The sequence below is a fragment of the Hyperoodon ampullatus genome (genome assembly GCF_949752795.1).
Source record: "Hyperoodon ampullatus genome assembly, chromosome: 12".
NCBI lineage: Eukaryota > Metazoa > Chordata > Mammalia > Artiodactyla > Ziphiidae > Hyperoodon > Hyperoodon ampullatus.
In genome coordinates, this window is record NC_136925.1 from 70,503,012 (window position 1) to 70,526,519 (window position 23,508).

General features: G+C 37.7%; 1 protein-coding gene across 2 annotated transcripts in view; it reads left to right on the forward strand.

Moving 5' to 3' along the window:
- Positions 1-7,657: 7,657 nt before the first annotated feature.
- Positions 7,658-23,508, forward strand: part of GRM1 (glutamate metabotropic receptor 1) — a gene marked incomplete at both ends in the record, with an annotated part of 367,295 nt that continues 351,444 nt past the window's right edge. Inside the window, 2 exons of one of the 2 annotated variants that reach the window (XM_079716352.1) lie at positions 7,658-7,882; positions 8,514-9,520. In XM_079716352.1, coding sequence (XP_079572478.1) covers positions 8,821-9,520 — 700 coding nt within the window. Of the gene's footprint in view, positions 7,883-8,513; positions 9,521-23,508 lie in introns of those variants that run through there. The other variant, XM_079716353.1, reaches the window with a different exon arrangement.

A 23,508-nucleotide genomic window follows, 5' to 3' on the forward strand; every position in this document is an offset into this window, starting at 1 on the left:
TGGCAGTTCTGCAATAGTCTAGATATGACCTTTGCCGTTTACATCTCTCTATATATATCTGTCACATATTTCCCACCTGTAACTTGCACTTTCATTTTCTAGTGATGTATTTGAGGAAGAGAAATTTTTAATTTTGATGAAGTCCAATTTATCAATTTTTAATTTTATGGTTGGTACATTTTGTGTCCTAAGATTTCTTTTCATATCTCAAAGTTACAAAGATACGTTTCTCTGTTTTTTCCTTAAAAACTTCTTTATAGTCCAGCAGCTTTTAAACAATTCTTTGTTTCTCATATTGTTCAGGCGCATAATTTCTCTCCAGTTTAGTCAGAGTCACTTTTCCAAATCTTAAATATAATGATGTTACTTATCCTTCACCCACCAATTTCAACTTCCTGGGCGTTATTTGATGCCATCTCTCCAAACTCCTTAACATGGTTTATAAAGCCCTTCATCACGTCTTTCTTTTTTAAAAGACCTGCCTTCCCCTATCCCCACCCTCGACTATTCTTTGCATTAGTTTTGCCAAACGATTTATACTTCCCTCAAAGCACTACACGCTCTTTTTCTTCTGGGCTATTGCACTTTCCCTGCCTAGACTGTCTTTTTGCCTACTCACTCCCCTCTCCACCTAGGTAACTCCTATTTGTCTCTCACTCGGTTTCTTTCGTTCTTGTTTTTTAATATTTATTATTTTGTTGGGGTATAGTTGCTTTACAATGTTGTACTAGCTCCTGCTGCACAGCAAAGTGAACCAGCCATATGTATACACATATCCCCTCCCTTTTGGATTTCCCTCCCATCCAGAGTCACTTTCCCTAAGCAGACTTTTCCTGATCTTTGAACACTGGTGCCCCTCCCACATGGTCCCAGAGTACATTGGGGTTTCTACTCTTATAGTGGTTTTCATACTATTCTGTACTGATTGTCACTAAATCCCAAGTTCCTGGAAATCCAGAGCTGTGTCTTGTTCACTGTGGTATCTGCAGTACTCAACAGAATTCTTATCACATAAAAGGAGTAACAGAATATCTTAGATGGTGGTTAGAGCAGGTGAAGATAGCAAATGTGACCCAGTAAACTTTGATTCCTTGAATCCATCATTATTTATTGTAGATATTTAATAACCATTTGACTTGTTTTCCATCTTAGTATAATATTTTAATACATCAACACATATTCATTACAGAAACTTTAAGAAAGAATACAGAAAAATGAAATTATTTATTATGCTACCTTCTATAGCTAGTAACTGTTAATATTTTGATATAATTTCCTTCCAGTCTTTTTTAGTTGTATATGTGCTTTGCATGCTATTTAAAAATAAAACAAATAGTATATGCAGTTTTAAATTTTAATAACTTTCTTAAATAGCCACTGAAATGAATGCATACACAGATGTGATTAAAATAATGATGATTTAAAAAGATAGACTCATATTTTTATATTCAAGAGATTGTTGTTTCCTTCCAAAAGCCACTGATTTTGCAGTGTTCAAACATTTTTGGAGCCACTCTTCAGAAATGCCTTTAGAACCAAAGAAATATAATTTCTTCAGAATCACACCTGATTTTTTTATTCAAAACTTATCAGTTTATTGAACAAATACTTAATGAGTTATAGACACATTTTTTAGGTTCTGGAGATTCAACTGTAAGCAAGACACAGTTCTCTTCCTTCAAGGATCTTGATTACTTTTTATTATTTAAGAATTTTCATGACAATTTTCTTCTCCCAGAAAATTAAATCTGCATGCAAAGATGATTATTTGCTATGATTAATGATTTCAAAAACAATACATTGCTGTTTATTAAGGACTTTCATAACTATTCCAAAATATTTTTATTAACTGCATTATAGTTGGATTAAGTCACTTTTGAAAGTGATCACAGCAATTGTGAATGAGACCAGGTGAAGCACAAATTTTTAAAAAATCAGTAATATTATTTCACAGTATTATCTCATATAAAAGTGCCACATAAGCACTTTTTTCATGATTTCCTTTAGAACTGGAAGCTTTCATGGATAAGTTGAATTTGACATAAATTTTGAAGAAGGGCAAGTACATATGAAAGAAATGAAAGGTGGGTGAATTTTTTTTGTGGCGTAAGAAGCATGAGCTGAGGCATGGGAAAATGTAAGGCTTATTTGGTTAGAAAAAGTGTGAGTAGGAGAATGGGATGAAGTTTTATCAGTGGCTTTCAACTAAGGGTCAAATCAGAATTAGCTAGGAAACTTTAAAATGTGTCTTTAAATATGTCTTCATTATTCTGATAACCCCTTGGGCATATCTGAGCCAGAGTCTCTTTCTCTTAGGACTTAGAGAAGGAGAGAAGGGAAGGGTTGGTTATGAATAGTTACCATATTTTGCTTCTGTGAACCTCTTCCCCAGTCAATGGACTTTGGGTACCAGGTTAAGGAATTTAGACATCAGTCTGTTGGCAACTGGGACATATTATAAGTTTTGAACCATGCGACTGAAAGGATAAACACTGTTTTAGGTAGATCAATATTTTGGTGGTTTGCTTGATGGATAACAACGATGTAGCTTTTTGTTACAGTGAGATGGGAGTACAACATATTGCTGTTAAAACAGGAAAATAATTTAATTTGTTGTGTTGGTGAAACTGTAGTAAGATAAAGCCTTTTCTAATGAAGGTTTTTACTGGATCTGAGAATTTAGATACTTTTTTTGCTTAATTGTTCAAAGTTGACTGTGAGACTGTGCAAGTAGGTTACTGCCATTATTAGAACTGTTATAAAAGATGGCTATTTTAAGCAAATAGAACAATCACCTGTAATGCTTATGCCCTCAACAGATGAAAGGCCCAAAGGAAAGGAATTCAAATTTATTTTCTTTATTAAGCATTTTCTGAGAAGAGAGCCTCAGTTCAAAGCTTAAGGAAAAATGAAGATAAGTATCATTTAGCTCAGTTAATGTAGTCAGTTTCTATAAACATGAATTTGGAATAAAGGTAGTATCATGAGACAGTGCTCCTAATTTGTTCACTAAGCTCAGGCAAGGATCAGATTCTTGGTGTCTCAATTTTTCCATTTGTAGGACTGGGATAATATGCCTATTTTATGCATCTCATGTGATGGTTCTGAAAATCTTTTCAAATGGTTATTCTCAAATCATATAGCTGCAACATTAGATAAGGTTTAGTTTCCATTTATGTATTCTCTTCTTTTTACCTTTATAAAATTTCTGTTTTATTTGATATTGGTTAACATATGCAGTACAGTAATGAAAATGGTTTCTTCACGCTGAGAACAAATTTTAATACTTCATGTGTAATAAAGTTTGTAGTATAAATATGTTTCTAAATTATTTAATACTAATTAGGCTGGTTACTTGAATTTGAGAAACAGTTGCTAATTACTCTCTCTACATTATATGAAGAATAAATTAGAAATATCAGTAAACTGCCTGGCTTTGATCTTCTTAAAGAAAGTCATTAAAATGAGGTGATACTTTTAGCGTTCAGGGAGAATGTATCCATTTATTTATTCAACAAATATTTTAACATCTATCATGAACCAGATGTATGTATTGTTTTAGACACTGGGGATACAGAGGGGAATAAAACAGACAGTAATTGTGGCCCTCATTGAGCTTCCAAAATAACTGTGCTTGCCTTATTTGCCTCAATTGTATTTTAATACTTTAAAACTAAATGTTTGGACAGTTGTGACAGAACAGCATGTGACCAAATGTATGTTTTCTAGTGCATCCACATTAGTCCACAGAGCCATTGATGAGTTCTAATTGCTTATGGAAACTGATATTTTTGGTTCTATCTCTGCATAAATGGTTATAGCCTAATTTATTAGGTTAATGAAACAATTGAATATATGTAATAAATTTGGCTTATTTTAGTTCTTTTAAAATATTTTGTTTACTTTTTTAATCAACCATGTTTTATAAAAATGTTTTGAATTTCTGAAAGGAAGAGGTTTTATTTTACAATTTGTATTGTTTTTGATCAGAGCATGAAGTCAACGAAGATATGGCAATTTCCCTCTTGATTTAAGCAATGTAGATAGCCAAATTGGATAAATAAACTGAAAATTCTCACTGGGGCTTAAATTATCTTGCTGAACCTATGAATTAAATATAAGAATGCAAGAAATGTCACACTAGATTAAGTCAGCTGTCCACAGAGCATGATATTTTATGGAGAAGCATGATATTCGCTCCCACAATGCAGATCTACCTTGAACATCCATTATATTCCCTTAGTAATACATTACATATCAATAATTGACAAATCAGTTTTCTACAAAGACCTTCTTTAATCCTATTTCTATTTTCAGTCAGTGCTACCTTTTCAGTAGTGAGTTTATTACTTCTTGTGTGTACTTCACTTCCATATTCCAATGACTGTGTAAACTTTAGTTTTCAAAATACCCATTAGCATACCCTCAAATTTGGAATATGTGCCTGGCTTATCCCTTCTTTCCTTTCTCTGTTTTTCTTTCTTTAAGCCTTGTTCTTGATCACCTCTTACTTTTCTCGTTTGAAGAGTCTGAATTTTTAACTGATTTCATGTGGAAAACTTTACAGCCTTTTGTTCATTTATTATCTAGACCAGCTCCTCTGTGATGTTCTTTATGATGGAGAGCGATGAGAATTGTGCACACATTCCTAAAGAAAGTGACCATAGTTTTGTTTATGGGCAATATCTGTTTTATTACCATATAAGGCTAATGAGCATTTTGTTGTCCTTATTGTTATAGCAACACATTTAAATCATTGTCTTGAGATAGTATGTTTGATAATCTTCTGCTCGATCTTCAGTATATTTTTTTTTAAACAGATTTCCCAAACCAAATTACTCCTAACTCCTTACTACTGCCCTGCTACAGATCACATACTGAATGTAAGATAGTACCCTACCAGCACTGAATAAATATTCATACTGATAGTACTTCTGGATTCATACACTTTAACATTCTGTAATAGAGTAGCTATTGACCTATATTTGTTAATTTGTATGTAATTCATTCTTTTAGTCATTCTCTTCAGTTCTACTAATAGAACCTTCTCTAACATGTCTCCACATGCGTTACATCATGTTTTCCTTGGTAAAGTCTTAATTTCCAGAAATTAAGCATATTTGGATATGAAGCATATTTGGATCATCTTGTCTTTTACTTTCTTGGGCCTTCTTCTTGACTGATTTTTGTCTTTGTGCCTTCTAAAGTTTGGTCTTAAATAATTATCAATACATTTAAATTATAATTTCAAAGTGACGCAGTTGAAGTTAAAAATTTCCTTAGCATCTATCATATATAGTTCATGCATATGCAAAAATACTCTATGTTATGATCACAAGTTGTTCTCCTTAAAATGTTTTGTTTCAGCCAATCTGAATGTGTAGGTTTTACTTGGACTGTATCGAGAACAAATAAGTCTGAATATTTAATTATTCCTTCAGTAGCAGAATCTTTTCTAACCTATGTCAATGTGGTATATTAAAAATATTTCTTTGAGGAACATATATTAGAGCTAAATGTGGACTTCAGAGACATTGCTTTCTCTACTCCTGCAAATCATATTTGATGGTTTATATATGCACTGAAATCTTTGTACATTCATTGTATCTATGAAATATTCCAGGAAAATCATGTTTAGGGCTTAACTTACTAGAATAGAGTTATCTAAAATGGAGTTTAAATGGCTAATAGACGAAGTGAGATACTGTGGGACACCGTGAACACCTGTGGCTTGCTCTTAAAGTTGACATCTTCCTAAGGGTACAAGCAGAGAACTATTTTATCCTATGTGTGAGACAGAAACTTACCTCTTATTTTCCTTGAGTAAACATATAGTTACTTCCAAAACGGAGATCTTTTAGGCCTAAAGGATGTGTACCTGGTTCCATGTATTATTTGCTGAAAAAGAAAAAAAATTCCTATACTCTTTAGGTTACTTAAGAAAAATCCAGAAAAGTCTGACACTTGGAAAAAAGACCAAAGTCAGAACAAGAAAGAGCTTCTGTTCCTGACTGGGGGCATTTCCTGTCCTGTTTCATGGAACATGCTAAAAAGTTTTAAAAACTGCCTCATGTGGTTTGTCCCCTCCAGCCTGACATGAGCAAGGTGATTATAAAGGGACCCAAATATGCTGATCTCTATTCTCTGCACATGGCACAAATAGAAAGCTTTGAGCAGTGGAAAGGCGCACTGTCACTTGTCTTTCTCCTCTGAAGAAGCTGGGACACATTCTGCTCAGCCAACATGTTCCCAGAGGAATGTGATTTAACTTCCACTTTTCACACTGTAAGAAGCAACACTGTAGACCTGTCCGGGAGGGTGATGGCAGCCTGAGAGGAATTTGGATAAGTGTTTTTCACTCCAGTGTTTTCATGTGACCTGACTCTCATTCTCAATTTAGTTACATCTTGACCTGGAAAATGTAGCCAAGGTTTGCCTCTCTTCATTTGGCTTCCCTTGATTCATGTTGTGCCTACCTCTCTTTCCCCTACTCCCACCCCATGCAGCCTCTTCCCCCTTTCCCTTGCAACCTACCAGTAGAGCCTGTATAGATGTCTTCAAATGCATTTACTCTATTTCCCTCAGTAGGGGTTTTACTTCCAGGGAGATAAAATGTGTTTGAGTCCCTGAAATACATACAAGGAATATCCACTGTAAAGCAGCCGAAGCCATTCCCCGCTCCTTTCTCCAGATCTGACTATTCATATAGCTGGCAGCTTCTTTAAGAACCCTCTAGTAGTAAAGGAATTAATATTCTCCACTTATCCCTAGATTTTATCCCCTCCCCCCTCCATTAAACGACTGATTTTCATGCGTGAGATAATAGACAAGCCTTGGGTGACCTGTTTTTTTGTTTGTTTGTTTTTTTCCCTCCCTCCTCCCTCTTTTTTCCTTGCGGTAAAATAGTGCTGAAGAAAGAGGGCACTAGTGTACAGCCCAGATCGCATCCTTGCACCGTCTGGATTAGAGCTGAGGCGTCTGCGAACCGAGCTTGGCCGCGGTACTCTGGCCCGGGGACCACAGCGCTGCCTACCCGGACTCAGGTCCGTCTCAAGTCCAAATTCTCCAAGCAGACCCAGGTGAGCAGACACCTCCCGGCGGGGGAACCCACCCACAGTGGCAGACACAAGTCCCAGTCTATGGGATTTTTCTCCTTGTCCCAGAGGCATCCTCGATTATTTCTTTCTTTTAGTCCGGCTTCCCCGGGAAGCGTCGGGACGCATGGGTGCCTGGGTTGCCTTTCTTCTTTTGCCTGCCTCACCTCCCGTGCTCTTGTACCCCGCCCGCTCCCTTTGCTCCTTTCTCGTCTGAGTCTCACCTTGAAAAAGGGAGCCGGAGAGGGACGAGAGAGAGAGCCAACTTCAGCCCCTCAGGCGGCTGAGATTTGGCGCCTCTGCCCCCGAAGTGGTAGGGTTTGAATATACCTGGAGGAGCACTAGCTGCAAGGCGAAGAGAATGAGGATGGAGGGGTACTGGGGAAACGAGGAGGGGTGTGTGTGTGTGTGTGTGTGTGTGTGTGTGTGTGTGTGTGTGTGTGTGTGAAGAACGCAGGGAGGGGGGTTGAAAGAGTGAAGTCGCGGGGTGGCGGGCTTGGGGGCTGGGGGTTAAAGAATTGCAACTCGCTGGTCAAAGCGTCCGCAAACGGCGCTGCGGAGGAATGCCTCAGCCGCTTGACCAAGCACTGTCCAGGGTTCTGAACGCGGCAGGACTGAGCTGCCGCCGCCAGAGCAACCCGGAAGCTCCCCTCTGTTCCCTTTCTAGCAACTCTGCAAAGCCAAAGGTCTGGATTTAGGGAAGTGCAGGGACCCCTCCATTCCCTCTCCATCCTGGGTCGCGGGAAACAAGTTACCTCATCTGTACCCTTTCCCCCTAAACGTCTACAATAAGCTGACTTCTTGCGGGGGGAGGGAGGGGGGATGTACCAAAATCCGACATGCGGAGACTTTACCAGGCGTTGCCTTAGTAACTAATATGGATTTCCTCAAGCTGGCAAATTTATATTTACTACTTAGGTAGTATGTTAGGGTCTCTTCAACCCCTCAAAGTTAAAGTAAAATGTGCATCCCTGGTTCGAGTTTATTTTGAAGTAGCGCTTCCGCCTTCATAATGAGAGTTTCCAAATTTCTTCTGGGGAAAAAAGTTGATCTTTTCAAATCCGGAAAGTTCTCTAAGGTCGAAAGACGTAGCTCCTTTTTCTCCCTCTTCCCTCCTCCCCCTCAAGTCAATAATCGTGAGGGTATTTGGGGACCTGGAAGAGACTTGGAGCTGCAGGAGGGGACGGGTCGGCGAGGCTCTGCGCCTCCGGGGACGGAGGAGGGTACTGGGGGCCGAACGCGCCACCTTCCGCCTTGACCAGAGCTGCCGCCCAAGCTGTCCCTCCAGCCGCTATCATGATGTCCTTCCAGCCCATATCATGAAATGCACCGGGCAACTCTTAACCAGCACTGACCCCAGAGTTTTGACACACGTCCTGTAATAACGGAGCTTTGACTTCCTTCCTGTTTTGCCGGCAGCGTCCAGCTCACCCGAGCCACCACGACTCCCATGGTACCATTGGTCAGTTTACCTGGATGCACCAGTGAAGAAGGGGGACTCGAATTGCCCTAGAGACGCAGCCAGGGCGTAAAGGTGGTCGTGGAGGACCAGGAGGAGGAGGAGGAGGGGAAGGAGGCGGGGGTGCAGAAGCTGAAGTCGTCGGACGAGCGGCGTGGGGGAGAGGCAGGCGTCAGGCGTCGGGTCCGCACCGTGAGCGCGCAGAGCCTGCTGGCTGGACCAGCGTGGGAACGCGGCTGGCCGGCTCTGGACGGCGTCCTCAGCATAATGGTCCGGCTCCTCTTGGTTTTCTTCCCAGCTATCTTTTTGGAGATGTCCCTTCTCCCCAGAGGCCCCGGCAGGAAACTGTTGCTGGCCGGAGCCTCGTCTCAGCGCTCAGTGGCCAGAATGGACGGAGATGTCATCATTGGGGCCCTCTTTTCAGTCCACCACCAGCCTCCGGCCGAGAAGGTCCCCGAGAGGAAGTGTGGGGAGATCAGGGAGCAGTATGGCATCCAGAGGGTGGAGGCCATGTTCCACACGTTGGATAAGATCAACGCGGACCCGGTCCTTCTGCCCAACATCAGCCTGGGCAGTGAGATCCGAGATTCCTGCTGGCACTCCTCTGTGGCTCTGGAGCAGAGCATTGAGTTCATCAGGGACTCTCTGATTTCCATTCGAGACGAGAAGGACGGGCTCCACCGGTGCCTGCCTGACGGCCAGACCCTCCCCCCAGGCAGGACTAAGAAGCCCATTGCCGGCGTGATCGGCCCGGGCTCCAGCTCCGTAGCCATTCAAGTGCAGAACCTGCTCCAGCTCTTCAACATCCCCCAGATCGCATATTCCGCCACAAGCATCGACCTGAGTGACAAAACTTTGTACAAATACTTCCTGAGGGTTGTCCCTTCTGACACTTTGCAGGCAAGGGCGATGCTTGACATAGTCAAGCGTTACAATTGGACCTATGTCTCCGCGGTCCACACGGAAGGTAGGCATTGCATTTGGGGAAGAAAAGTGCACAGAAAGCCAGGGCATTGCTTGGTGTGCGCTTGGGATCATAGTGTTGTTCCTGTTTATTTCTAGCACTGTGGGAAGAGACCTTACCCTTCTCCGTACATGCCCATCCAGGCATTGCCTTGCATCCTCATACTCCTATAACTATAGTGTAGGAAAACTGTCCCATGGTGTTTCCGGGGGTAGCAGGAACCAAAAAGACACCAAACTCAACATGAGCAGTGCCCAGTTGTAGTTTTTGGACTTACATATTTGTTTGCCCTGATATTCTGAGTTTGTGTTTATTTGCCCAAGATGTTATACTACCCTTAAGTGACTGGCTATGATTTTCCAAGCTTAATAGACTAATCCAATGTGAGCAGTTAGAAAAACAAAAAAACAAAAAGCAAACTGCTGTCCCCTAAACTGGACTTGAAAGCTTTATCTTGTCATGAACACCTGAAGGTGCTTCTTTGTTCTGGTGTGCCCCCTTCTTACACATTTATAACTTACCTGTAAATATTGGATTAATGCAGTCATCTCCCTCAATATATCAGAAACTTATGTTTTAAATTCTGGGGTGCCTTAGATACAAAGGAAAAGTAAATAATTTAAATAGTTTATTATTTTTTTCCTACTTAATATGTTAAAATTGTCCATATGCCCTCACTCTCCCCAAGAATTATCTTGTCTTATGAGCAACAGCACTGATGACCTCTTGAATTTGAATTTTGGTTTCTAGGTTGTTTGTTTGTTTTCTAACACAATGACTTTGCATATTAGAATTTAAAGTTAGACAAATTATAAATTACTAATAAAATGATAGTAGATATCATGTTTAAAATATCTTTTAAAAGTGAAATAGATTTTACCTGAGGTTAAAAACTTTGATTTATACAGAGTCTTACAGACATGAATTCTCAAATAATTTATTATATATAGATTTTCTTTACTCCCCTCATCTTACCCTATACTGATTGTTGGATAAAATGAAACTTTTGAGTCATCTACTTTTAACTCCCTCAGGTTTATAGAGAAATTGAGACCCAGGTTACGAATTAATATCCAGGACAATTCACGTGTATATGCTGGCATATGGAAGAGAATCTTGAAGGTATTGCTGCATTTATATTTCTTAATATCAAATTATTAACAGAAAGGCCATAGGTATGACTTCACGTTCTTTTAACAGTTACACAGTATTCAGTTACTGGTGTGAAGTCTGAAACAGAAATTAAGAAGCATTCTTACTGAAATGGTGATATGGTTATGTTAATGAAAACTGATGCTTTAACTTTAAAGGGAGCAGAGCTTTTAGGACAAACAAAAATTGTGTAGAAATTTCAGACTTCGATTTTGAAAAAAAAAAAAAAAAAAAAAACCTTCCTGCTGCAGCGTTGTAAGTTCTAAAAACTGACTCCTATTTCTGAATCTTGATTTTTCATAGTGAACTGCCTACCTCTTTTTCAACAAAATCGCATATTACTCTTTTAAGACACAGTTAAGACACAGTTAAAAGTTCAGATTTTAACTCCTTACATTTTTATGGTTAATGGTTAATTTCCTACATTTTTTTTTTGTTTAGTATAGTTTCCTCCGGTGCTTAGATGGACCATCTTGAAAGCACAAGTTAAAAATGTGTTAATTATTAGCATTAGAGCGATCTCTCTAAAAGGGAATGGCAAAAAGTAGATTGAATGTGATTTATTTAATTATTTAATCGTTCTCCCTCAAATGAGCTAGGTAATTGATTATAGATATTAAAAGTGTAAATACGTCCTTCAAGAAGAACTAATACATCATTTTTACAAGGTAGTTTTATTTTCTATATTTTATTATGTCATTTTATTTTGGGGGTGGAGAGGAGTGGAGAAAAGATTCCCCCTCCCCCCTTCAATATGTTTTCCAGTTTCATCCTTTTGCTAAAAATAATTGCTAATAGCACTTTCTGACAACTAGAGTTGTCTTTTTGGAAAATTAATTGGACTTGTGTTTACAAATTTTGTTGAGGAAGGGCTGATATTAAAATTCCACCCTTGTGTTAGTTTGGATTACTTTGTTCCCTTTCTGCCTTCTGACTTGGGTTGTGTGGCAGGGATAATGTCCGATAGCATTATAATAGTTGATTACAGACTAGATTGTGTTCATAGAACAGCATCAGAGCTAACTTTCGTGTCTATTTTATTACCAAGAAATGATGCCATTCACCTTGCCTTTTATATATATCTTATTTCTTCCCAAAGAGAATTTGTTTCCTCTCTTATTAGATATAATTCTGTGGAAACTAAATTGCTTTTAGTTTCTTCTATCTGCAAAGAAATATAACAGTGTCCTTTGTATAAGCTCCAACTGAAAATTTATTTTTTCTGAGGTTCTGCCCCCCTGATTCTCAGGGACCCATAGTATACTGGCCTGCAGGCACTTTCTTGCATCATCTAGTAATTTTCCTGTCTTCAGACTGATGGGGTCACCTACTGGTGACAGTTCCCTGTCAAAAAGCATCTAAGACCACATATCAGTGTTGTCTCTGCCATCTGGGCACTATTCAGGAAGGAAGCTAGATTGCCTGGTTATTAGCAGTTTGGAGTTTAGAAATTCTGGGACCTCCAGTGACCTTCACCTCTCCTTTCCAAATTAGCCATTCTCTAGTCAGTTTATCATCACAATTTCTTTTATTAGAAGTTAGCCTAGTATAGTTAACATCAAAAGTAATAGGTGACTAGATTAGCATACCTTCATTTCTATGGTTCATATTGCTTGACTTTAAAACCATAGATGGAGCATCCTATTCTTTCAAAAGTTTTATATCCCTTTATTATTTTACTTTATATTGAAGTTAAGCTTGGAGGTGTTTTCTGGTTTTGTTTTAATCAGTTAGAATTCAGTTGTTATAGTCTTTTACATACTTTTCAATCTTCTACCAAGTCATTTGTGCCACACTTGTCCTCTTGTCATAACTGTCAGTTTACCTGACATAAAAAGAGGATCAGTTCACATGAAGTTACCAGCAACAGGCTCTCCAGAAGATTTTTCAGGATTATTTCCTGAGAGGAATATTGAATTAGGATCTGTCAAAGGGAGGGTACTGAAGCAACAGAGCCTTGTCCACAAAGAAAAATCGAGTGCACTTTGGAGCAAGGTGCTCACCTGGCATGTGTCTTTAAATATGCTAATCATAGAATACAAAAATAGCCTACTTCTGTGAAGAATATCTCGGCCAAGGACATTGTATTCCATCCTTCTGATAAAATGTAGATTCCCCATCAAAAACCAAATTTATCATTTCAAAAAATTGTAGAGAACAATACTTAAAAAATAATTCTAGTTGATTAAATCAAAGCTTTGGATGAGTCCAAAAAGAATATTCTTTGAGTATGTAGCTTCAGAAAGTTAAGTTTTTGGGTTGAATACATTTTCATTTGTTTTAAACCTTTCTCTCTTAATATTTTGTCTCATAGTGTCAGAGGAGTATATGATAAGGGATTTAGTGATGCTGCTGTACGCTTTTGTTTACAGTTATGTTTTCATTGTGGTGCACCTTTTTTTTTGGACATTTGCTTACACTTTACATGAGATTGGCCTTCTTTGGCTTCTCTTCAAAATCTGATCTTTTTCTTTTTAGAAGCTTTGCTCTATTTGATGTAAAACACTCTAAAAGTCTAAAGGCATCAGAGGAAAATCCTCCTAAATCATAAGAACATCAGTTAACTATGACTTTAGCTAATGCAATTACATATAAGAATTTTATTTCTACTAAATATCATATTTTTCTATATATGCATCGGCAACTTTCTTTATACTTTTCTTATCTTGATTCCAAACTATTTTCACAGTAAGTCACCTTAATAAATGTTCTGTTTTATCAGCATATAAGGAGTAGAATGTCTTGAAAGGTTATTTAGGCCAACCAGTTAAAGATGCTTAAAACACCATTATTACATCTTTGCCCAGAAGTCGTTCCCATATGCTCTAAGTTTCCTAATTGTGATTAAGATTTCTAATGAGAGTTGGAGAATATACAACTTAAATTCAGAGGCAGAATTCACCTATTAGTCAGTTTTTCTATTTAATGACCTGACTCCCTGAAGTTTCTATCAACTACTGGGAATCATCCAAACAATTCAAATTTCTCTTCCATGTGATATTTATTATCAATGAACTCTCTCTCTTTTATGCCATACCTCACCAGTTCCTTCACCCATATATTCTAATTTTTAGTTCCCTTATAATCATAGATAACTCAAGTAGATCTCAGATAAGTTATTATCCAAAAGTCTTTTTAAAAATATGAGTGGATACTAGGCTACGTCTCCTTTCTTTTATGCTTGGGTAATTTTTAATATTGTTATTATTATTATTATTCTAAGAGTAAGACTTTGTTTTTGTTTCCTTTTAAATGTAGAATATTTAGCTTAAATCTGCCTTATCAATAAGTTGTGGGACTTTGATTATTTAATTCATCTTAGCATCCCAGCTTTGTGTCCTCAAGATTTGACTATATATGATAAAACTGAGTAAGAGAGAGTCAAGTATAAATTCCCATAGCCCATTACTAGCAAACTACTAATCTGGGTGGTCACTCAGCCTGTTATGAATTTCCTTGACAGTAAGTGTTTTCATTACATACTATACCACTTTATAGATAAATAAATAAATAGCATAAAAGTAGAAAAATCATCACAGCATATTTACAACTGTAATAAAAAAATTACTATCCCAAAAACTGTTTATAAGAAATTTGAAGACTTGGTCTCAGTTACTAAGTTCTTTACACTCTAAAGGGATTACAGTTTGAACACATGTAAAATGAGTAAAAACAAATTATTACAGTATAGACATTTAGAAACATGAGTTTATATGTGTTTAGGAAACACTGAAAGAAAATATTGGTGAGTGTAATTAGCTGGAGAAAAGGGAATTTTGATTAGTTTTTTAATATGGCATTTGTAAAAGATAAAAACAGTAGTAAGAATGTCCCCATGGGGAATAAAATAAGCAGGTCTTCTTGGCTGGAGTGGAGAGTGTGGGCTGGGAACTAATAATAAAAATAGCAACTCAAATGGGGGTTCTTATATTCTGTGATTCCATGACTGTTTATCTATATGAAGGACAAATAATGGAGAATCTTGAAGCATAAGCCAAAGAGTTTTGATTTCAAGAAAGAAATGTCAAAGCAGAGTTTGATATGATTCAAAGATAATTAAAAGAAAGTGAATTCTTACTGAAATGTGTAGGGAAGCTGCATTGGATGGGGAGGGAGAAAACTAGCCATGAAAGTTGATGTTTGTAGAATTCTAGGTACTAGGCTGTTAAAATAATTAGGAAGAATAAAAGTACTTCAAAGAAATACTTTATAGGAGAATTCGATGTGCCAAAGAGTTGGAGACAAATAGTCAAAGATATCTTCAGTTTTGCAATCCTGAAGGACCAGGAGAATTTTGGTGTAATTAACAGGCCTGCAATAAGTAGGTTTTAAAATCACGATTCTTTATGTTTAAACAACATGGACTTAGATTTAATATGTTCAACTTGCTGTGAACTTTGACTAAGAGCACATACATTACTAGCAAGAGTGGGTGTCTGGACAGAATAAATCCAGGCACAGTCATAAGTTACCCTATTTGTGATTTAAAAAAACGTGTTTGCATCCTCCCTTGTTTACCGAGAACCTTGATTCTCTTGACTGACTAACCTGGGTACTTGAGAGTTGACTTCTTTAAACTCCAACCTTTTACACTTTAAACATGTTACAAGGTGGTCTTTGCAAATTATATTATATAATTCCCTGGCATCTTTTAAAGAGAGTGCTGAATTTAATAGGAACTTTTCTTGAATATATGAAGTAATCATTGTGAACGTCAACTGTTACATATGCTGGGATACAGTGGTAATCTTGAAGCCTGTTGAAAAACATAAAGCCACTCACTCTTATCAAAAATGGCCCAGATTGTCATACTTTTGAGTTTCTGTCTTTGTTATTTTTTCTATATTGACTAGACTTATTAAGCCATTTTCTAAGTTATTTAATCAGTATTTAGTTAACAGGTTCTATGTACAAAGGATTAAGGTGAAATACAAAGATGAAAAAATGAGACACCTTTATTATTTTGAGAAATCTTGAACTCTTCTTGATTCTTCTGCCATACCATCAATCACCCTGTGGCTTCATTTGCTTTGGAACAAAGTTTACAAGCAGCTGGCCTGCATAGGGTAGATGGTGATGGCAACTTCTATTTTGTGTTTCTATCATGTGGTTTTGCAGTTGCCATTCCTCTTTAAACACTACAATTTTTTCTCCTGGTGGTCTATGGAGCTAATATATAATGATGGTTTTATGGATTTTTAATAACTTTCTGGGAGGTGGCTGGAGTGGTGTCATCATAAAGAAATTTGTCCGAAGCCATATTTTCAGCAAAGACCACAGAGGTCTGGGAAACCGTGGCTGAGGACACAATAGTTTAGTAAGCACCTCCAACCACTGAAAAAAATCAGCTCATAGTGCATGCTGTTCTGATATTATTTTGGAAGCAACATCTCAGTAGGAGAGGTTGTCAGTTTTCAGAGAAGCTGTAGTTGAAAATCGGAGTCAGGCTGAGACATAAAGTCTTGTCAGAATGATGTAGCTGTCTTATCCATCAAAGAGCTATCATTAGGTTTTAAACTTATGTAGAAATATTTATGTACTTTATGTGTGCAAGTTCTACTAATTTTCATGCTTAATTGTCTTCTATAAATGTCTACATTCTAAATTTTAATTTTCATGAAAAATTATAATTTTAATTTTCTTCAGTCTCATGGGAAGTTTTCTTTCTTAAACTTAAGGCATTGTGGTACCAAATACAGCATTAATGTTTTTATGAAGAGTATTGGCTCAAGCAGAAACTTGGTGATCAGAAATGATCATTTATCGATTTTAGGATCATCTATTTTAGTTACTTCATGGCCAACAAATTGAAGACTCAAGGCAACTATCTAAATGATTCAGATAAAAGCCTTAATTGTTAATTGAAGGACAAGGAGATTTGGGGGAGCATTTCTTTTTTTGCCAAGTAACTTATTTTGCTTTCTAATGAAGACATGACCATTTATTCATTTATAAATTCATGCAGCTGCTATGTATCAGACATTGGTCTTGGCACTAGGAACACATAAATTCAAATAATAATAGTAATTATTATTATTACTATTTCATTACTGTTATTATTATTGTCCTCAAGGGTCCTATAGTCTGTTGGAAGAGACATAGAAATATATAGGTAGTTAAAGGCTTATGGGTTACAGAAAGTACATTTAATCACTTGAAAGAATAAATGCATAAAAGACTATGGGAAATAATATACATTCATCTCAGTTTTATTTATAAAATGGGAATGATAATCACTACCATGTTATTTACTCACAGCAGTGTTTCAGAGAACAAGGAAACAGTATGTATAACTAGCTTTCATTTGCTTTTGTTAAACTGCCATCAGTTAGCCTTTCTTAGCTGATGAAAGTTGAACACGTACATGAAATCAGTTAATAAGGTGAAGACTTTTGAATCTAAAACTTAGTAACATAAAATAAAAATGCAATTCATGGTTAAGATAAAAGTTCAGCTTGTGCTATAGGTTTTAGGAACCTTTCTCATGTTGCAAATGAGAAAACAAAGGCCCCGGGGAAATAAAATGACCTGCCTAAGACAATAACATTCATTAGTCACAAAGCCAGGACTTATTCAAATTTGTGTTAGATACTTTCCTAACCCAAGGATCTATTGATTGTTTATTTTTAAATCTCATGGGCCACTCACATGCATTCCTCTCTCCTGTGAGGTAGGTTTATATCATCTGGCCCAGCTATGTTCTTCCCAACATTGCTGCAGTCATTTAGCAGCTTGCAGGAGACTCTTCTGTCACTTAAAACTCATTCTCACTGCTGAGAGTCTTCCTTTCAGTACTCTTGGGTGATTCCAGCATTCATGTGTGTGACCCATTGATACCTACCCTCATAGGTTGTTGATCTCAACTCTGTGTCCTTCACCTTCACTTCAGCAGCCCACCCACTCTGTCCACAGTCTGGCACCTTGAACTCACCAAGAACTCATAGCTCTAATCTCTTAAACACCAAAAAGCCCTTGAACAATACAAGCCTATTTAACTTCTCTTGCTTCCAACTCACCTGCTCTCCACATTCCCCTGGAAAGTCTGCGTCAAGCATTTTCTCATTTGATCTGATTCTTCCTTGGATCTGAGCAACTCTACCTCTATATTTGTGCTTGTTACCAACTTGAAATAAAGGTGCTTTCTCAGAGGAAATGAATTTCCAGCTTAAAGTGTCTACTCCACATGAAACTCTAGTTGAGGAGATTATAAATATGTCATTTCCCCCCCAGCTCCTTCAGTGCAGAAAAATAAAGACTGCAAAGGAGGACTTTTTTTTTTTTTTAAGAAAAGAAAGAAGGAAACATTCTATCCCTGTGAGGTCTGTGGTCAAGAGTGGGAGATCACATTCACTCAGACAGCTCTGTGGTACCATCTCTATAACAAGTAACCAGGGGTGCTGAATAGTGAATAAGGATGTGAAAATTAAAAAAAGATGGGCAGGGGTGGATTCCAGGGGTCAGGGATAGGACTGACCCAAAGTTTCATGGAATCAGCCATGTTTAGAGAGCCATCAAGGTAAAAATGTCCAAAAACAAGGTTATTGTGCAGATGAAATGAGACAGTTCTGTGTATAGAGCTCAATAAGTGTCAGATCTCATTATTCTTACCAGGCCACTGTAACATTAAATAAGAAGATGTCCTTAGTGCAGGAGAGCCTGTATGAAGTAAATACAGGAATGTCTTGGAGTGAAGGTGTACAAACAAAGAGAGAAGGGGTATATCTTTCTAATTTGCTGACTCTGAGCAGCACATTCGGCTTCTTATTCTCTTCCTTCATAACAATTGCATCCATAGCAAGTGGCTCTAAGTGAAAGCTCTTTGGTTGTATAGCTTATTCTGCAATTATTGCTGGATACACTGAGGCAGTTTCCTCTGTTCTTTTTGGTACTCTAACACATTATACAATTTATATATTATAAAGGGTAGAACGAAAAATATCAATAGACAAGTTGCGGACAGTATGTTCAAGAGGAGAAACTGTTTACAGTAGAATTTAACAGGTGATTCGAGGATATTGAAACAGTAGAAACAAATTACAATAAACAAATAATATCACCTTTTCCTGGCTAAATAAATATACAATGTATATTTTCACTTTTTGGTCAACAGATATTACACTGTTGGGGAAAAAGACAATTTCACATTTCTCTTTTAATTGAGTAAATGTTAGTGAGCATCTTCTCTGGGCCAGGCCCTCTGCTATAGTCATTGATGACCAGAAATAGATGAACTATAGATAATCCCTCTATCAGGAAGCTCACCATATGGTGATTACCATTCAGTTTGATAAGTGCAGCCATAGGAGCAGGTATGAATTAGAGAGGTGACAGACAGAGGTGTGACCAGCTTTCTCTGGGCCAGGGAAAGAAGTGAGGAAAACCACATAGAAGCTTCCAAAAGAGGTGACATTTGAAGTTCACTTCATTAGAGGAATCAGAGGAGGACACAGAGAAGTGTAAAAATATTGATGTATAAAACTAAGTATGTTCCGGAAACTCTAAATATATCACTAATTCTGGAATATATGTTCAGGGAAAGGAGTGGGGAAGGATCAAACTGAAAATGCAGGAAAGGCTGAGGTCATGAATGGACAGACTTGACAAGCCAAGGAATTTAGACTCAATTTTGTAAGTTTGGTAAGCCAGTGAAGGATTTTAAACAGGGAGGAAACATGATCAGATTTATATATTGGAAAGGACATCCTGAAAACTTTGGCGAGGACAGATTAAGAAAAGGTGTCAGTTTAGAAGTTAGTACACAAGTTGACAGGCCATTGGTAGTTGGGGGAGTGATGGAGAAAAAGCAGTTTAATCAACTTATTCAAGATATGATAAGAGCTTTACTATAGGAAGTGTCAAAGGGAATGGATGGGAAAGAATGGATTTGATAGCCGTTTAGTAGGGAAATTAGGATTTAGTGACTGATTGGCTCTGAGGATCAAGGAGAATGTCTAGAATGACTCCCATGTTTCCATTTTATACAACTAAATAGGGAATAAAAAGAGGAAGCACAGATTGGGAAAACATGAGTTTTAGACTGGTTCAGTATGAGGTATCTATGGGACAATAAAGTTGAATCATCTCATAGGCCAAATATCTGAAAAGGGAGGTGGATTTGAGATTTGTCAACAAATGGCTGTGGCTAATACCACAGGAGTAGATTAAGTTGCCAAGGGAGAGAATATAGAGTGAAAAGAGAAGAGAGCTAAGGGCAGCACTTTGAGGAAGGTTAAAATGAGGAAGAGGATCCAGAAAAGGGATGGAGAAGGAACAGTTAGAAAACTAGAAGGAGAAAAAGGAAGAACTAGGAGAGAACCAGGCATCACCGAAGCCAAGGGAGGAGAAAGTTTCAAGAAGAAAACAGTGACAAATATCACTGAGCTGACAGGGGAGGGAGGGTTACTGAACCAGTGCTCCATGCCAGTAGCCTCTACTTCCTCTTAGCTTCTGCCCTTCAAGAATCCCTTAATTTCTAAACCCATTGGAAGGGCAGAGGCCAGGAGGAAGTGGAGGCTGCAGGTATACAGCCTTGTTCCCAGAGACTGAGAAGAGAAATTGAGAGATAGGATGGTACCTAGACAGAAATGCACTTCCAAGTGAAAACATTCTCTGGGATGCAAAAGACTTGAGCAGTTTTGAAGGATGATGGAAAAGAATGGTAGAAAAATAAAGTTTGAAGATAATTGATGAAGCAAAGTTGCAGAGGAGGCAAGAAGAAATCATGGCTGGGCCACACAAATGGGAGAAGTCCTTCCCCTGGGTGATGGCACTGTTAAGTTTGGGGAAGGAGAGAAAAGAAGGTGCAACCTTTGTTTTCTCAATTATTCAATGAGGCAGATGGAAAGGGATAGGGAGTAGGTCAAACACAAGTGGAGCAAATTTTTAGAGGACCCAATTGTTACTGGAAACTATGAATTTCTAGTAGTGTCAGTTTATACTGTTTTGATATTCTTTCCAGTAGTGTATAGGCCCCAGATACAACAGAGGAGTCTCAGCTTTCATAGCAGTTCATTAACTTGGCCACCTGCTAGCCCAATGTCCAAAACACCAGAATATTTCTCTAGTTAATGACATAGGATACCAGGTGATCACCAGAGATCATAGCCTAGAATTATCCTTTATCCAGCTCCCGTCACAAGGCCAGATGAGGGAATTGTAACTTAAAAATATTGTCTAAGAGATCACTATTAACCACTTTGCATAAATTAAGTTTCCAGAATACCAAATACCTAACTCTATTTACTCTTCCTAAAGAATTGCATTTTCCAAATTGCATTTGAATACTGTCCCTTTTCATTTTTTCAAGGTCAGAACAAGAATTGGAAATGTAAATAATGCTTTATAATTTTCACATTTTTTGTTGTTGAAGATTTTGATTATTATGTTGTTCAATGCCCCTTGTATAAAGTCCGTCGTTAACAATTCTTTTTAGACTTTAAATATGATGAAATCATTTCTCTCTTGAAGAGCTGACATGTTTCATCTTAAATGGTAATGAGAGTATTGCCTTTTCCCTTTCTCTCTTTGCCTGCCAGGAAGCTCAAACCTAAATTTGATGCTCAAGCACAGAAAATGTTTAGTTTATATGTGTGAATATTAGCGTCTTCCACCTTACTTCAACAGCATTATTTTTTACCTTCTATAACTCCAGAACCCCTCAACTCCATTTTAAGAGGAATGAGGATATTAATACACACATGTATAAATGAAAGTGACTCTAATGTAGATACAGATCCCTACTGAAGTTTCTGTATGTTATGAAACAGACAGTAATAGAGGCTGAGAGGTTTTCTTAAATGTAGAAGGTTGGGAGGTTATATTACACTCATAGTTGAATATGTGAAAGATGGAAGAAAAATTTCTTGTATGTTTAGTGTGAAGAATCTTTGAGCGTTGATCATGGACCAGAGGAGAATCATACTCCTTCAACTTAGTGAAAAAGGTCTTCCTCTGGCTCACGGATTCTCTGCTCACTGCTGTCTTTTCCTTTTTTCGGTGCGTTCTGGGTCTGCTCGGTGGCCATGCTGGGGTATGTTACCCCATTTTGGCAGGGTGTATACTGTGGGTGAAACATGCTCTCTCTTTTCTGAGGTCAGTGCTGAGTAGGGCTGCTGTGCCTCTGTGAATTTTCAACAGCCTCCTTTCCTGTTCTCCCCTCTTCTTATTCTTAGGAAAAGATAAATCTGTTTATAAAGTGACTGCTCGGTGACAAATGGATAGACAGCCTGCTTTCTACCCACTTCCTAACTTTTCCTGGTGTTCTCATCATGTGCCTGCCAGACCATAATTCCTTGGGAAACTAAGCTTGATGTAGGATGAAACATCCAAAAGACCCTATGTCTCTTACGCCTGTTAGGGAAGATGGTCATTTAATCACAGTGTAGAGGGAGGCCCTACACATTAGTATATGTGAGACATGAACTCCCCTTTGTTTTTGGTTAGCTATGGTAGATTTGAAACCGTGAAAAGGCAAATTTCATTTTTTCTTCTGTGTTGGTACGTGCCAAAGGAAAGCTTATGTATGCAATATCCTTGATCTGTCATTTTAAAAGTAAAATTTTACTTCAAAAGAAGTGACTTCTTAAAAATATAAGACAATATTGAGTGAATGATTACTTTTTGAAGTGCTTATATTCTCCTTTTCAGAAGATTATTTTTAGGCTCTTCTAGGTGCAGAGGAATGCACTAGAGCAGTGCTTCTCAAACGTTAGTGTGCATACAGATCACCTGGAAACTCGATAAATTGCAGATTCTGATTCAGTAGTCCTGGGATGGACCTGAGAGTCTGCATTTCTACTAGGCTCTCAGGTGGTATTGATACTGCTGGTCCATGTACCACAATTTGGGTAGAACCTCTGGAAGCCCCTTCTGATAATATATACATTTTATGATAGTGCACTGTGATGGTTTATGAATTATTTCCTTCAGAGTCATTTATACATGTCTCAAGGCAATACTCTATGCTCCTGAAATAGGCAAAAAATGACTTTTAAAATGTACATATTTAGAAAATAATACTAAAGATATTTATCTATTCATTTCTTACATTCAGTGATTTTTAAAACTATGCATTAACTAGCCTGAATAATTGCTGAATGTAGCATTGTAGTTAATCAAATTTCTGGTTACATGTATGCCTTCTCCTACTAGAATATTCTGCCCCAATAGAATATATCCCCTGATGGAAGGTAAATTTTTGGAGTGTGGGTTCTTTATTTTGTTGAGTTCACTGATGTATCTCCAGCAATTAGAACAGTGCCTTGCACATAGCTGACACTCAATAATTTAGTTGAATTAAGTGAGGAGGGTTGTTTCAGTCCGTTTTTCTGCCTTAGTAAGAGGTTTGATGATTTAAGAGCTTGCAGGGCTTCACATCAATTCTCATTGCCTAGCCCTATCAGTGTAAATGAAACAAGATAGTAGACTAATTTTTCAGTTTCCAAGGACCAACAACCTTGAAAGTGTTTGGTTGTTACTAAATTCTTCATAAGTGATTTTTCTTTTTGTTCACTTCTTTCTTATAACAGTGGAATAAAGCAAAGAACATATCCAATTAATTGCATGTTTCCTGGGTAAACTCTTCTTCATTAATATCCCTCTTTACCTTTCACCTTTCTAATTATTAAGGAAGATCACTACATTTACTGTCAATTAAAACTCTCAAGTTGTTATATTTTTCTCATTTTCTTCCTTTTTATGCATACTGGTGTCCAGTACTAATATTCCCTGTAGAACCCACATGCAGTAGGAAGTGTACTGAGTGGGAGGAACAGGGTTTGGTCTCACTTCCTCCATCAGGTACCCGCGTGACTTTGGACAAGTCAACGAACCACTTTAAT